General features: G+C 43.3%; 1 protein-coding gene across 2 annotated transcripts in view; it reads right to left on the bottom strand.

The window, feature by feature from the left end:
• Nucleotides 1-452: 452 nt before the first annotated feature.
• The window catches only part of PALM (paralemmin), a 110,204-nt gene continuing 94,227 nt past the window's right edge, over nucleotides 453-16,429 (bottom strand). Inside the window, exons 5-9 of one of the 2 annotated variants that reach the window (XM_088460339.1) lie at nucleotides 13,458-13,578; nucleotides 9,827-9,848; nucleotides 9,625-9,684; nucleotides 4,140-4,271; nucleotides 453-2,571 (exon numbers count right to left, since the gene is read on the bottom strand). In XM_088460339.1, the coding sequence (XP_088316465.1) occupies nucleotides 2,054-2,571; nucleotides 4,140-4,271; nucleotides 9,625-9,684; nucleotides 9,827-9,848; nucleotides 13,458-13,578 (853 nt within the window). In that variant the 3' untranslated portion in view covers nucleotides 453-2,053. The remainder of the gene's footprint in view (nucleotides 2,572-4,139; nucleotides 4,272-9,624; nucleotides 9,685-9,826; nucleotides 9,849-13,457; nucleotides 13,579-16,429) is intronic. The other variant, XM_088460340.1, reaches the window with a different exon arrangement.

Genomic DNA, 16,429 nt, shown 5'->3' with positions numbered 1-16,429 from the left:
GAGTGTCATATATCTCCTGCTGCATTTGCATATTGGCAAGGACAGAATTGCGAACCTGCTTGCATTTCGTCATAAGCTGAACCACCCCCGCAGTCACTAAATAATACTTTATATCTGGTATTTTGGATCCTGCTGTAGAAATTATTGTTACCCAAACATTGATTCCAAACAACTTGGTCAGTATTGCAAGAATTATGTCATTGTTTGTTATAAATCTCATATTACAAGGCCTGGCAAGAGGCAGTGTTGCATTCTAGAGCAATCACCAACTTCAAGTGTTTAAGCTCAACAGCAGGGCATGGCCATGTTGGTGTGCCTGAAAGCTGGCATGGATGTCATAGTGCAGACATGAGCTTGTCGTGTGTATATATGTAAAGATTTACACACACGCACACCACACACACTTTTTCAGTGAGTCACACAGTCATTCAGACATAAATCATGTTGCAGTCTTGAGTTTAAATGACACATTTTATTTACTTACTGAGTTTTTATTCTTCTTACAATGACTTGACCTGAAATCTGGGCGAGGAAGGGCGGATAAATGTCAGTATCAGGCAGGCAGAGCAAGAGGCAGAGGCACCAATATGAATGCCCAGATTGGGGCCCACAACCTCAACAGCTCCCAGCTTCATGTCCTGCACTAGGAACACACACTCAGCTGGAGAAGGAGGATTCACAGTTAACATACAAGGGTAATAGGCAAAAGGATAGATGATAGGGGCATGGTAACTTCAGTAGGACCTGCAGCAACTCTCCATGCATTACAATGCCTTGCAGAACATTGAATCCTATACATCAGCTTAAAATATACCTGCACATCATACTTTCAGACTTACTGAACACTTGAAATGAATGAAATCCATTTCAATTGGCTATAGCTATAACAAGGATTATTTAATTCACTGGAGCACTACAGCATTCCATATGGCATGTTAGCTCATTATTATATGGGATAGTAATACACTGCTAATGAAGGCAGCAGACACAAGGATATCAAACATCAGGAATTGTTGGGAACTAGTTGGTTTACCATACAAATTGTAGTTATATTCCGATTATCAACCTTAGAGTGACATCGAGAACTGGCAACAGTGTGGAACTACAATTTTAAACTTGTCCTTTCTACAGAATATTGTTTCATAAAAGTGAGTGAAATAAATTCCTAACCTTAAAATGCATTCTTCTGCAGGAATGCAATGACCATAAAATGGCATCATACTGTAATTCATAATTACTTGTAGTTTGGTACGGAAGCATTGAGTCATGTGATGGTTCCTCAGCTCCAGAGGAAATATGTCTTATTATCACTTCACATATATTTTATGAGAAGAATTCTGTATGGCCTACATAGCATTCAGTTCATCCATTAGCTTATGAGTTTTCAAGCTAAAGCTTAAAATGTTTTGATTTCCTCTGCGACAGTCCAGGCCTGGGTGATAATGATGATCACAAAAAGAAACTGGACCAGATAAGGAGGGTTTCGGGGGTGTCTCTGACATGTTGTTACTGAACTTCTTCACTTTTTACAAAATGGCAGTATCTTCCTTAATATACAGAGAGAGCTGCAGATTCTTACAATGGGAATACAATGAGTGGTACTGGAACAGGAGAAAGGGATAACCTCTCTGCTCATACATCATGGCTAGCTGAGAAAGGAATACAGCACTTCTTTATCAATGAGTGCTCCTGTCATATATCTGGGAGGTAAGGGGGATGGAAGCCTCCTTCCCAGTCTGAAAGAGCTTGTACCTCAGGATTGATTGTGTGAGATATCTCCCATATTATTTGGGGATTAGTAAATGACTGTCCTCGAAGGTTTTATAAGGAGCAATGTATGTGGTAGAAAGGAGCCCACCTTTAAAGTTTTTGTATTATGGAGGGGACTCCCTGAAAGGCTGCGGTGAATAGAGATAGAACCTCTTCTGAAACTGAAAAGCTAAGTGGTAGTAGCTCCCCATCCAGGATTAATGGTAAAGTACAAGCTCCCATTTCTCATCTTAAGGTGTAAGTGGGTGGAGGAAAGGCACACCTCGTCCTCATCTTCACCTGTTTACATCACACTGCAGCACTTGCACCTCTGTTTCTTCATAGTCAGATCCTTCTCTCCACTCTTGGGCGCTGCTGTGTCATTGGTCTCTGGCTTCTCATTCTTGTTGGGAGGATCTACAGGTGCACCATTAGGGGGATGCTGTGCCTTTTCCGGTAGATCTCCATCTGCAGCTGGCTGGGGATCCCCGTCACTGATGACGACAAGTTCAGCAGTGATGGCCTCTTCCAGACCCAGAACTTTCTTTGTCTCATTCTCATCCTCCACATTTTGGTAACCCATGAAAATCATGGTTACTGGTGGTTCAGGGCTTGGTGATATCTGAGGAGGTCGAGCCTGCACACCAGGGATCTCTTTGCGGGGAGATGCTCTCTGGATTGGGGTCTTTTCATCTGAGGTCAGGGAAACATCACTGAGAGTTGCCTCTTCTGCCTTGTGGATCAATTCCTCCACTTCGGTGGAACTGAGCTGGTGAACGGTGTCATTGGGAACTGCGACATCTGCCCTCACCGCATGTACAACTGCAAGGAAATGAAAGAGATTATGAGGGGAATATACAAAAGACTGAAAAAAAGAATGAGACCAGATGACAGGAGATGCGAGAGGTAAAAAAAGACTAAATGAAATTTTGAGTAAAAACAAAAGTAATACAGGTAACAGCTTTTTCTCTCCTTATTAACCACGACGGTGTGTAAACAACCTCCAATAATGTACAAAAAGAAAAGTCTAAATTGTTGTGTGGAAAGATTAATCTATGAAACTGTGCAATATAAGCAATAAGTATGAATACTTTGACGTCTGATATGACAATGTAGGAAGGTGGAATGAGTAAAATGGAGAAAAATAAGAAATTGAGGAAGGTGGTTGCGAAATGGAATATAAGTGAAAAGGAACTGAAAAAAAATATCAGCATTCCTTTAGGTGCATGTAGGGTTTGCTGTCTGTGCTGGGAGTTACTTAGAGAACAATGTACTGTATAAATCCATCCATCCTTCAAAATGGAAGTTATAGGCAGATATGGTACATAAAAAACAAGTGTATTTTTGATCCAGGTCTGGCATGACATTGTGCAATTGATAGGGATCAACTTCCAGTAGGAGCAAAAGGGATGTGTGTCTGGGCCAAGGGGCAAATTTATGAAAGTCTGCAATTTTTACACCAACAAGTTTTATTTGTTATTGCCGCATATAACAGCAATAAGAAATGTTTCAATGGGGCAATTTAAAATCAGTCTTTTGACGGATATGGATTCCGATAACAGGCCATCTCGGCGAAGAATATCACTTTACTTCACGGTTCAGACCCGTCCTGCCTACTGTGCATCGATGGACATCAGAATGTACATCTGCAAGCGGTAAGTACCACAAAGAGGCTCATTGGGTTCTCTCTATAGACTGGACTGGCTAAGGTCATCTAAAGATGGCGTTAGCCAACAGGGTCAAGCTCAGAAAAGCTAAGATTTTCGGAGCTTAGTAAATCAGGTTATTATTGCAGTCCCCATAAAACGTTATGTGGACAGCAGCTGCAGTTGTTAAGGGGGGAATCACATAAGATACTGGAGATTGCTGCAGAACCTGTTTTTAATTAGCTCTAATAATTTATAGTGCAGCAATTTAAATTTTTTACTGCAATTTTCAGTTTGATAAATTATCCCCTAAGTATTAAACTTAACATAAATTTATATATGTTTTCAATACACTTCATGGTATGAGACTCGTATATTGCTTAATGACCCTCCGATTGTTTTTAACCCTCCGGGATGACATTAGAGAGACATCTGATCCTATTTTTGTGGGGGGGACCCGGCAGACCACGTCCAGAGAAGAAATTCTATGCATATAAATTGTGTTATTGTACGATTGATTGATTGATATATATTATATGTAATATCAGTTTAAATTGTGATGTTTTCCTATGCTATGATGAATAAATAAAGTTTGAAAAAAAAAAAAAAAGAAAAATTTATATAGCACCAGTATATTCCGTAGCGCTTGACAACAATTACATGAAAAATCATCAAATATTTGTTGCTGAAATGACCATTGTATCTTGAGGAGTAATAACCCCTGACCTACCAGAGCACCCCTACCTTTCTGTTCATCTTCATACACCTTGACCCCCTGCAGGAGGTGCCCTTGGGGGAGCATGGTGTTGCTAGAGAGGACTTTAGTCTCCCCTGTGATTCTGTCCTTCTCTACTGTAATCTCCACAGAGTACATGGCTGGGACACAAACAGGACAGTCACAGTAAACCCACAATAACCCTCAATCCCTCCCACCGCCCTGCTGTTGGGCAGCAAGCAGGGGCAGGAAAATACAGAAGGGAAGGTGGGCGTGAGAGCAGCGAAGCAGAGAGGCATTAAGGGAAACAGCCATTGTCCTATGTTTGCTGTGTCCCTGGCACTGAATCATGTTCATGCTGTGAGGACAACAGTGGCACCGGCAGCAATCTGACATCAGCACAGTTGGACTTCACTGCACCTACTTGGTGTAAATTATATTTATATTTTGATATTAACATGTTAACATGATATGAAACGATGCTACTGGCTCCTGGTACTCAATTATGTTTTTCAAAGAAAAGAATCAGTTTTGCAAAATGTGCACTTTTTCTATGATAAAAATTAATGATTTTGAAATGTTTATTTCTTTATTACCACACTGCCTCTCATCATGTTAGGTAGTACATTAACTGTGGGTGTCACTGTTGCTATGTACAGTCAGTAAATATACTCAATCAATAAAAAAGTGTTTGCCTCCATCCTGATTTCTTCTATTTTTACATATTTGACACACTTGTTTCCGATCTTCAAACATAATTGAATATATAACAAAAGGCATAGGACACTTGGTTTCATGCACGCGCAGTAAGGGATTTCTGGACTTTTCGCACATGCGTAGAAGCAAAACATCGCTCAACTGCGCAAACATCGGCACCGCATCCCTCTCTGAATCAGCCCCAAAATGCAGTTTTTAAATCATTCAATTTATTGAAGGAAAAATTCATCCAACTCCTATATCACCCATGTGAAAGATGAATTCCCCCCCTAAACTTAATAACTGGTTCTGCCACCTTTAGCAACAACAACTGCAATGAAACACTACCGATAACTGGAGATCAGTCTTTCACATCGCTGTGGAAGAATTTTGGCCCACTCTTTGCAGAATTGCTTTAATCCATCCACAATGGAGAGATATCAAGAATGAACTGCCTGTTTAAGGTCCTGTAACAGCATCTCAATTGGATTCAAGTCAGGTCTTTGACTAGGCCACTCCAAAACCTTAATTTTGTTTCTGTTGAGCCATTCAGAGGTGGACTTGCTCTTGTGTTTCACATTGTTGTCTTGCTGCATAACCCAATTGTGCTTGAGCTTCCGATCACAGACCGATGACCCAACATTCTCCCGCAGAAGTTTCTGGGAGAGCAGAATTCATGATTATCTGAATTATGGCAAGTCGTCCAGGTTCTAAAGCAGCAAAGCATCCCCACACCATCACATTACCACCACCATGTTTGCCTGTTGGTATGATGTTCTTAATATTGAATGTTGAGGTAGCCAGTTGTAACGCAACCCATGTCTTCCAAAAAGTTAAATTTTTGACTCATTAGCTCACAAGGTTGGCAGTTATCAATGTGTTTTTGGTAAGTGTGAGATGAGCCTTTATGTTCCTCTTGGTTAGCAGTGCTCTTGGCCTTGTAGCTCTCCCATGGATACCATTTGTGTCCAGTCTCTTTCCTATAGTGGAATCATGAACATTTGAGATTAACTTAAGTAAGCAAGCCCTGCAATCATTGGATGTTAGTCTGGGTTCTTTTGTGACTTTCTGGATGAGTTGTCGATGCACACTTGGAGGAATTTTTTTGATGGTCGGCCACTCCTGGGAAGATTCACCACTGTTCCAAGTTTTCTCTATTTGTAGATAATAACTCTCACTATGGTTTGCTGAAGTTCCAGGGCCTTAGAATTGGCTTTGTAACCAATATATTTCAATAACTTTCACAGGCTGGGTACACATTAGACGATATATTGGACGATATATTGTTCTGAGGCAAATTGTAATGACATATCGTTGACATCGCATAGTGGGCCTGATTCAGAGCCGCTCGTAAGTGGCCGCTCGTTCGCCCCGAGCGATGTTCGCACAACTGCGCATGCGTATGGGTTGTAATGCGCATGCGCCAACCAGTCATTGCGGTCGGAAATCGAGTGCTCGCAAAATAGCGAGTGCCTGCTAATTTGAGTGACAGGATGAGGCGTTTGTGGGTGGTAACAGGGGAAGGTGTTTGAAAACGGGGAGTGGAGATCCGAACGCAGGCATGCCAAACGATCAAAACGGGCGTTTTAAGGGTGTGCATAATTAACAAAGCAGCGTCATCGACCACGTTACTTGGTTGTTTCTTAGCCTGAACTGTTCGCATGATTGCGGTAGGAAAATCCAACCACAAGCACTGCGAGAAGTTCAGACGCCTTTCGATGTACTCGATTAATCTAATAAATAGCGGAGATGACGTAGGATGCGAGCGGCCAGGGGGCGTCTTTACAAAATAGCGAGTGCATGTTTCGTTCGCTCGCTCAGACATAGAGGCGTCAACAGACCGCAAAGAGCGAGCGCTCTATTTAAATAGCCGGCCCCTTTTTCTGAACGAGTGAGCGCAAATAGCGTCCGGCTCTGAATCAGGCCCAGTGTGTACACTCAATCGTGTGTTCAGATGAGTCTTTCATCACATCTCCACATCTGATGTGCTGCACGTCAGATGGGAAGATGTCATTGTGGTGCACACTAAGCAGTGTGTATGCTCAACTGGGTGAGATGGTTGTATAGTGTTTACATGAGTAACAATTTATAGTATGTGATCCAATGACACAATATATTGTACCATCGTTGGGATGACAGGAATTTGGAACGACCATCATGTCTTTAGTACATCGTTCTGATGTGTACCCAGCCTTACTCATACTCATCTCTTCTGGAAAATCTTTTGATCACGGCATACTGTGCTGCTTATGAGACCTTTTAGCCAACCTCTCATTGCCGGAAAGGTTCTATTTAATTGATGTTTAGGTTTAACAGGACTAGCAATAATCAGGCCTGATTGTGTCTAGTCTAATTGAACTCAATTATCAATTCAGTTTGGTTCATTGGTTGAATGATTAACTAAGGGGGCAATTACTATTTCGTACAGAGCCAGTTGGTGTTGGATAAAGGCCCCCATATACCTACGTGATTTGTAGACGTTCACAAGACGTACATTCAGTCTTGTTGAAATCATGCATTTTTTCATCCAATGTGCGCTCCCGTGGGTCCTTCAATCGTATCTTATGATCATATGTGCAGCACATATGTTCCATCGTATTGTGGCCCTGATTCAGAGCAGGACGCTCTGATCAGAGCGCTCGCTCTAAATCAGGGCCGTCCTATTTAAATTTGGAGCGGCCTTTTGGACGCTCGCATAGCTGTGGGTTACCACCCACAGCTTATGCGAGCGTCCATGATGATGGTCTCGATGGTCAAGACCATCGCGACCATCGGGCTTGCGATGAGACCCTGCGGTAGGGTCTCGCTGCCGCAAGCCCTGGAGTGATTTTGGCTCTATCAGAGCCAAAATCACTCCCACTGACATCACTAGTGATGTCACTAGTGATGTCAGTGGGGCCGGCCCAAGACGATAGGCGTTCCCATGGGAACGCCTCCGTCTGGCAGCCACGCCCCCGGCACACCCACCAAAGGGGGCGTGCTGTCAATCACCATCGACAGCACGCCCCCTTTGGTGCGAGACCCGGAGCGACAGCTTGGCTGTCGATATGCGGGTCTCGCGCATGCGCACAACGGAGCTCCCTCCGTCGTGCGCATGCGCATTTGGGTACCATCGACCCGCTTGCGAGCGTCCTGCGCTCGTGAGCGGGTCTGAATGAGACCCAGTGTTCAGAACGTGGCATTTTTTTTTTCATGCAATCCATCGTGTGGCAATACAGTCATTTCAATGACTGTTTGTCCCTATTCCCTAATGAGCGCGTGAGGCACAGGATTGATCTTACGATAGATCCTGTGCTAAGAAAAAAAAGAAATGGTGACGACGGGACTGCAGGGTTAGCCGATGTGAATCGAATCGGATGCTGATCGCGTAGGTGTATGGGCCCTATAACTTTTTTCCTTCAATAAATGAAATGACCTTTCAAAAACTATATTGTGTTTACTCAGGGTGCCTTTGTCTTATATTCAATTTAGTTTGAAGATCTGAAACAAGTAATACCGCTTTTATACCAAAATTCCGGGTCTGACACGGAGGTGGGAACACGGTTCCAAACCGGATCAGACCCGGAATTTAGCCAGGGCCGAGAGAGGATATTCCCGAGTTGGCGCTGTTCACACCGGAGCCGGGTCTGCAGTGACCTGGCTCTTCTGGCGGGGAAGTGGACGATTGGAGATCTCTACCGTCACTGAAGCCGGCCAACCAGCTGGCATGTGGTGCGCTCCAGGTCATCGTGACCCGAATTGCGCCGATTACACTGCAGGGTTTCACGGGTCATTCCCATGTTAAACCCTGCAAGTTATCTGGGTTGGATTGCCGGGTCACTCGACCTAGGAATCCAACCCTGTCCCCTTTTATCCCAAGGAGCTACCTGGGTTAACCCTGCAAAAACCCTGGTTTTAGCTCTGGTGTAAAAGGGGTATAAGTGTGATAAATATGCAAAATAGAAAAAAATCAGGAAGGGCGCAGATACTTTTCATGCTACTGGTTATTTATGAAGGCATTTTCTTCCCAGCTGAGACATCTTGCAGTACTAGCAGCAATGATCATGTGGTTGGTTGTTTCACTGTCTTAATTAACAGGAACAAATGGCATGTATAATTATATATACTAACACTAGGGGGCAGATTCTGAGTCACACACTGCAGCGTCCGTGTCTGCATCTTTGCCAGTCTCGCATCTGCAACTTTATGCTAATGCCACTACAAGCCCTTCCCCGGTGTACATCTGGGAGTCTGCATGTGCAAGGACACATACGGCATATTGCTTGGTATGGTCTCCATAGTACAGGATTGTGCATCTGCAAAACGCCCACGACACTCCCATTACACGCCCATAAGAAGGACCATCTCTGTTCGTGTGAATAGCCGCCTCCCAGTCACAGCCCAGGAACGACCATTACATTTTCAAACCATTTCTGAGCCGGTGCGTCTCAATCAATACTGCGACTTTGCACGCACACTCTATTTGACACATGACCAGTGCCACTCTTTTACGACTTTGATGACTGTGCAGTACAATACATCGACCATTTGCGTGAATAATGGAATACCGTCTGACTCTGAATTGAGCCCTATAACAGTAATGGTGCGGTAATGTATTATATTTTAGCACGTGTGAATTTTGTTTTACTTTTGAGTGACTGTAGGGCTATGGTATTGCTGTGCTGTGCAAAGATTTAATGAATAAACTTATTTCGCTAAATTCTTGTGAGCAACAGCAGCCCAGCCATGCCTCGTTCTTGGATGCTGTGAAAGCCAAGCAGTGCCCAGCATATGTAGAAGTGCCGCAGAACTCGGCTGCCTGACCTAGAGTCTACTTACCTGCTCTCATCATGTCTGGACTGTCTGTCTTCTTAGCAGGGGATAGTGAAGCATTCTGATCTGAAGAGAGAAAGTAATACAACAATGTGGAAGCCATGTGACCTATAGCAAAACTTCAATCAAACAAATATTTTTCCTTATATTCATTAACTCTATGACGAAACACTCTTCCAAACCATAAAAAGCAGCACATTGAACTTACCTCTGGCTGTATTCACTACGGTCTGAAATTAAACAGAAGGGAATTGGTACATTTTTACATACTGAAGACAAACAAAAGTTACCTGTACATTTGCAGAAAAATAAATTATATATTTGTGTACATTTTACAAATGTATGCAGAACTATGGGGGTCATTCAGACCCGGTCGCAAGCACCGATGTGCTCGCAACCGGGTCGATGGGTAGCCCTGCGCACACGCAGCAGGCGCACTGCGCGTGCGCTCACTCCGGAGATCACTACAAAAGGGGCGGCTGTCGATGTTGATCGACAGCTCGCCCCTTTTTGTAGGCGGGCCGGGGGGGTGGTTTCCAAAACGGAGGCGTTCCTTAAGGAACGCCTACCGTTTTGTGGGCGGCCGCACTGACATCATCAGTGATGTCAGTGGGGAGCTTCCTGCTCCATCAGAGCAGAAAGCTCCCTGGGGCTTGCGAGTGCCCAGACCCAACCTTAGGGTCTGGTCGTAAGCCCCGATGGTTGCGATGGTGATCACCATCGCGACCATCACCCTGGTCGCTAACTAAGCTGTGGGTGGTAACCCACAGCTTAGCTTGCAACCAGGAGGCGGTACCAAAAAAAAAAGAAGCGCCCGCCCTCATTCAGAGAGAGCGATCGCTTCTTGCGACTGCCTCTGAATGAGGTCCTATGTGAGAGCCAACTTCTTTATATTGATCATATTTATTATTTTCTATTCCGTATGATATAATAGTTTGTGGAATGTTTTTAGTATTTCTGTAAAGTGAATCTTGAAGAACAGATATGCTAGGTTGATTATTATTCTACTCTATACATTTAGTTTTATTTAATGTAACATCATATGTGTTGAAAGAACAGAGTTTAGCTGATTTCAACTAACTGGCGGGACACAAACTGAGGTTCTTTTCATGCTGATTTTACTTTTATTTCCCATGTTTTACAATAAGCCTCATCTGACCTATTGTGTGCCTCAATGTGCGCAGGTTTGTGAATATCAGTTTTCATAGGTGTTGCACTGCTGCACGCTGTGGAGGCAGATTCCTCCATGGCGTGCAACATAAACAATAGCATTGTCTGAAAAAGAGGTATGACACTATGGGGGGGGGGGGATTTATTAAAGCTTGGAGAGAGATAAAGTACCAACCAATCAGCTCCTGTCATTTTTCAAACACAACCTGTAAAGTGAGTTAGGAGCTGCATGGTCAGTACTTTATTTCCCCCTACTGTATCTCTCTCCAAGCTTTGATAAATTTCCCCCTATGTGAATTGTGCCGCAGTATAGGACTGGCATGCTAGTGCATATTTTTGCTGCAGAATTTGTACTGTCTAGCAATGGAAATAATTACTGAGTATATATGAAATATGACAGCCTTAAAAGGAATTTCACCTTTAAAAAAACTTGGAATTAAGAATTTTACTTAATACACTTCCTAATAATAATACTTTGGTGGATGTTGCTCCCTTGGAACCACAACAATTTCCTGTTACTTAGCAGGGTCCCACTACTTACATATACTAAGGACTGTTGTGATCATCCTTGGTGCTGGTCGTCTCTCTGCTGGAGTATACCCAGGCATGTAACAAAAGACAGCCTGTTTAACTTTATTAACAGGCATGTATTATCTGGTATACATGACACTTGCTAGACAATAACACCACTGTAAGCAAAATTGTATTGCTATATTAATAACACCTCTCTCATAGTTCAAACACAAAACACTAGTAATGGTCATAGGGAAACAGTATATATAATATAATAAATTGATAGATCAATACAACAGTAGTATAAATAGGTTATACTGAGGCACTGTTATACGGGAAATGTAAAATCAGGGCCATGTACATATTGTATTGTATATACTCATACATATGAGGATGCAACTTATCAGTACCCCTATGAAGTGCAGTGTACTTGGTAATTAGGGGATGCAGTCAGGAAGCCGACTGTCTAATCCCGGCAGGGGTCTAATGATAGGCATTGAAATCCTGACGCCTATCATTATCCCTACGCCGGGAGCCCGACGCCCGGCACACAGAACGAAGGAAAGCAGGGCGGCGGGGGCGTGGACAGCTGCGGGACGGTTTAGGCTAGGGGCTCCCGAGGGGGGGGGGGAGGGGGACTTAGGGTCAGGCCCCCCCAGGGAGGGTTAGGCTAGGGAAAGGAGGGGGTTAGAGTTAGGCACCCCCGGGGGGAGGTTGGGGTTAGGCAGAGCCGTAACTAAACTTTTTGGTGTCCTGTGCCAGAGAGAGCATTGGCGCCCCCCTCATTTTTCAAAGGGACATAATGCACCCAAAAAAGGGCCATGGCTTCATGGGGAAGGGCCAGGGAAGAGATATGGGAGGCCAGGAGATGCTGGGGATGAAATAAGAGGAAGCTACAAGCAAGAATGATAATAAACAGAATTTTGACAGGCCCAAACAGCGCCCCCTGACCTGTGGTGCCCTGTGCGATGGAACCGGCCGCACTACCCTAGCTACGGCCCTGGGGTTAGGCCCCCACCCGGGAGACTTAGGTTTAGGCTGCGGGGATGGGGGGATTAGGGTTAGGCACTAGGGGGGAGGTTAGTGTTAGGCACCCCTAAGGGAGGGTTAGGGGGGGACAGGGTTGGTTTAACTTACCTAAATCACCTGTTGGGATCTTCACTGATGCCGGTCTTCCGGCGTCGGGATTTGAACCGCCGGTCATGCATACTGATTCCAGTAATTAGCCTCAGTATGATATTAAGGAAAGTACAGCTACTGTACCGCTTACTCAGTGGTGCATACAGGATTTTACTATGCATGTGGAATACAACTTGTTCTGCAAGATAGAATGGTCCCGTGACCAATCATGTAGGCCAACACACATCATTTGCTACTCTTAGAATAGCATTATGGGTTTTGCACACTAATGTCATTGTTTACGTTGTTATTTTTTTCTTTTTATAGGTGAGATGCATCAAAGCTTGAAGAGAAATAAACTGGAGATAAAGTACCAACCAATCAGCTTCTAACTGCCATGTTACAGGCTGTGTTTAAAAAATGACAGTTAGAAAATGATTTATTGGTACTTTATCTTTCTCGACTTTATCTCTCTCCAAGATTTGATACATCTCCCCGATGTTTGAAAACAAAAAGATCATTTGCAATTTAATAGCATTATGGAATATGCTTGACAGGATGGCGGGACAGTGGTGACAATCCTGTCTCATAGGACTTGGGCCCTGTGGTCTAATACAATCATGGGACTCCATGTGTATAGAGCTTGTATGTTTTTCTTGCACCTGCATGATACGGATTTGGGTGCGAAAAAAATCGCACATGTGAAAACTTATTGTGAAATCGGGGCTTTTCGCGTTTCATTGAATTCCCCTATAAGTCCGTGTATTTTAGACCTCAGTCTTCATTTAGTGTTTTTACATGTTTTACTGTAGTGCTATTATGGTTGCAAAACCTACAGCAGCATAAAAAGTAAAATATATATCATCAATATGATGAAATCCCTAAATAACAGAGGCTGACCGTTATGCTGCATCTACTATGGTTTGATAAATTTTGTTATCTTCTCTGAAAAGACTGTAATAATTTCAGCCTGTATACTAATAACATATTGCACAACTATTTTGTGGGCAGAAGCTTGAACCCACAGAGAATCTCACCTTGTGGATCCTGACCATGTCTTTGTTCTCAGACTCTGAGTTTGCCAATTCCTCTGCTAGGCTCTCTTTGGTGGATGTGCTGGACAACCCACTCTCCAGTAGCTCAAGTTCTGTCTCCAGTCTTGGGAATCAGAGAGACAAGAGTAGTGTTAGAAGTGGGCAAAGTACCATGAATGGACTGCTAATGATTGTAATGTTTGTCACAGAGGCACGTAGAAGTGTCACATAATACTACAGTAATATATGATTATAGAAAGAAATCAGCCATAACTGGTTGGGAAGTTACGTTCTCCTGCTGGAAAGACATATTCATACTAGCTGTCTCACAGGACCAGGTGTGCCAATAGGGGCTGTTTGAAGCGACTGCAGCAAAGACGAGTGAGGACACATCTGTATGTTCTCTACACTTTCACTGCACCATTGTGGGATTTAAGTACAGGCTTGTTAATCCCTACTTAGAGCACTAAGGCTAGCAATGAACAAAAAATTGGTCCAGAGGTATTTCATAGGGGTGTGGTATATTTTGTCAACATTTATAATGTCGACAGGAGAATATCAACATGGTCGTAATGTCGCTGTTCAACATTTATTACGTCAACATTGGTGACTTACCTAGTATGGCGGCTCCAGCGGTGTCTTCCTGGTCTGGAGGTAACATCCCGATGACTTCTGGCTCATAGAGAGGCACTTCCACAGTGAGTAGGTGTCTAACTGCTAACCCTCCCACTAGTACCTAATTCTAACCCTCCTCTCTCGTAGCCTAACCCTAACCTTCCCTCCCACAGCCTAACCCTCCCGTCCCGCACCTTAACCCTTTGGTTCCTGCATAATGTCGACATAGTGAATATGTTGATATTCTGCAGATGCCAACATGATCAATGTTGACATTTCAACAATGCGGACATCATAACTGTTAACATTACAGTGTCAATCTATTTACTGCATCTCTTTCCTAGGAAGCGCTAGCCATTTATAAAATTAATTATTAGTTATACATTTTGTTACCAGGTGGACGTTTGGCCATACAAATAAATTGAAGAGTGCTACAACTGTTCAATGTGTCCTCCATTGTGGTCAACAACAGTTTCCATTCAAAGAACAGCATTCATTATAGCAGAACATAACATATAAGGTAGAATAGCCAGCATATGATATCTATTGCTGTCTTTCAGATCTGACAAGGAATGACATCCTTCCTAATTAGGGGCAGACTTGCCACCTGGCAAATGCCAGAAGGGCCAATGGCCTGATGGGCAGGTCTGGCCATCTGAAGAACAAACAAAAGCATATAGGAAATGCTGTTTGCCCAGATATATTTGAATAGATAATACAATTAAAAATAACATATATACTTAAAACCAATAAAAAAAAAAACATTTAAATTATGTAACTACTAAGTTGACATAGTCACAATCACAATTTAAATAACAATTGTGTAAGTCACTTAAAACTTGTGACCTTAGATATTAGTTGTTAAGTTGTTAGAATCCAGTAGATATAAAAATAAACAGTACAAAAAAACTTGTAGTTGTATATCATATCTTCATCAGATTAATTATGTATCGGACATAGGCCCTCATTCAGAGCCGTTCGCTATTTGCGGTCGTTCGTTCAAAAACAAGGGGTGGCTATTCAAATGATCCGTTTGCAAATTGCGGTCTGTTCACGCCTCTAAGTCTGAACGAGCGTGCAAAACATACGCTCGTTTATTTGTTAAAAACGCCCCCTGGCCGCTCGCACCATACGTCATGTCCGCTATTTATTAGATTAATCGAGTACATCGACCAGCGTATGAACTGCTCGCTATTCTTGTGGTTGGTGTTTGCTACCACAAATTTGCGAGCAGTTCTGGCTATAAAATAACCCAGTGACGTGGTCAATGACGCTGCTGTATTAATTATGCACACCCATAATACGCCCGTTTTGACCTTTAAGCACGCCTGCGTTCGGATCTCCACTCCCCATTTTCAAGCACCTTCCCCTGTTACCACCCACATACGCCTCATTCTGTCACTCAAAATAGCAGGCACTCGCTATATAGCGTACAAACGATTTTTGGCCGCACTGACTGGTTCGCGCATGCGTACTAAAAACCGTACGCATGCGCAGATGTGCAAACATCGCTCGGAACGAGCGTACTGCCGCTAACGAGCGGCTCTGAATGAGGGCCATAGTCCAGGTGATTATTAGTTGTTAATACTTTTAATTAGTGTATAATATCCATCTAATCCAAGCATTAGATTATGTTTCAGATAACTGCATATAGTCGATTCAGCATCACCTAAATTGCAAAAAGTCACTGTCCTGTGGCCTTAAAATGATGTAGATTATTAGAGTCCAATAATTAGAAACAGCACTTCAAAACCTGTACTGATATAACCAACTGTCAATAGATTAGTTATGTATTAGAAATAGTCCAAGACTCCAAGTACGGTAATTATTAGTTGTTAGTACTTTCAATTGATAACTAACATCCATACAAACCAAGCTGTTAGTGGTTTCAATTGCTGGATGCTAGTCCATAAACCTTGGGAATATGCTTCAAATCACTGCAGTAAGCCAATTCAGCTCCACATGAAAAACATTGTGATATGCTCAAAGTGCTGTATGTACATTATACCTCTTTCAGATCAGCAGCTAAAACCCGAGTTATTGCCGGGTTAACCCGGCTTGCTGCTAGGTGTGAAAGGGACAGGGTTGGATTCACGGGTCGAGTAACCCGGCAATCCAACCCAGGTAGCTTGCAGGGTTTAACATGGGAACGACTCGTGTAACACAAGAGTGTATATTGGTAACCCGGGTCATCCGACCTAGTCCCGTTTACAGCATTGATAGTTCTGGATTTTCCGGTTCTTGGAGATGACATCATCTCTAAGCGCAGGCAGACCATTTCCATTGCACTCGAGAATAACCTGGGTCGGCGCCGCGGTCTGAAGGGGGTGGTCTGACCTTGTTTGGAACCTTGTTCCAAA

The sequence above is a fragment of the Taudactylus pleione genome, unplaced genomic scaffold (genome assembly GCF_031769625.1).
Source record: "Taudactylus pleione unplaced genomic scaffold, aTauple2 ptg000044l, whole genome shotgun sequence".
In the NCBI taxonomy this organism is placed as follows: domain Eukaryota; kingdom Metazoa; phylum Chordata; class Amphibia; order Anura; family Myobatrachidae; genus Taudactylus; species Taudactylus pleione.
Note: the sequence above shows the minus strand (reverse complement) of the source record. Positions and strands in the feature narration are given on the sequence as shown.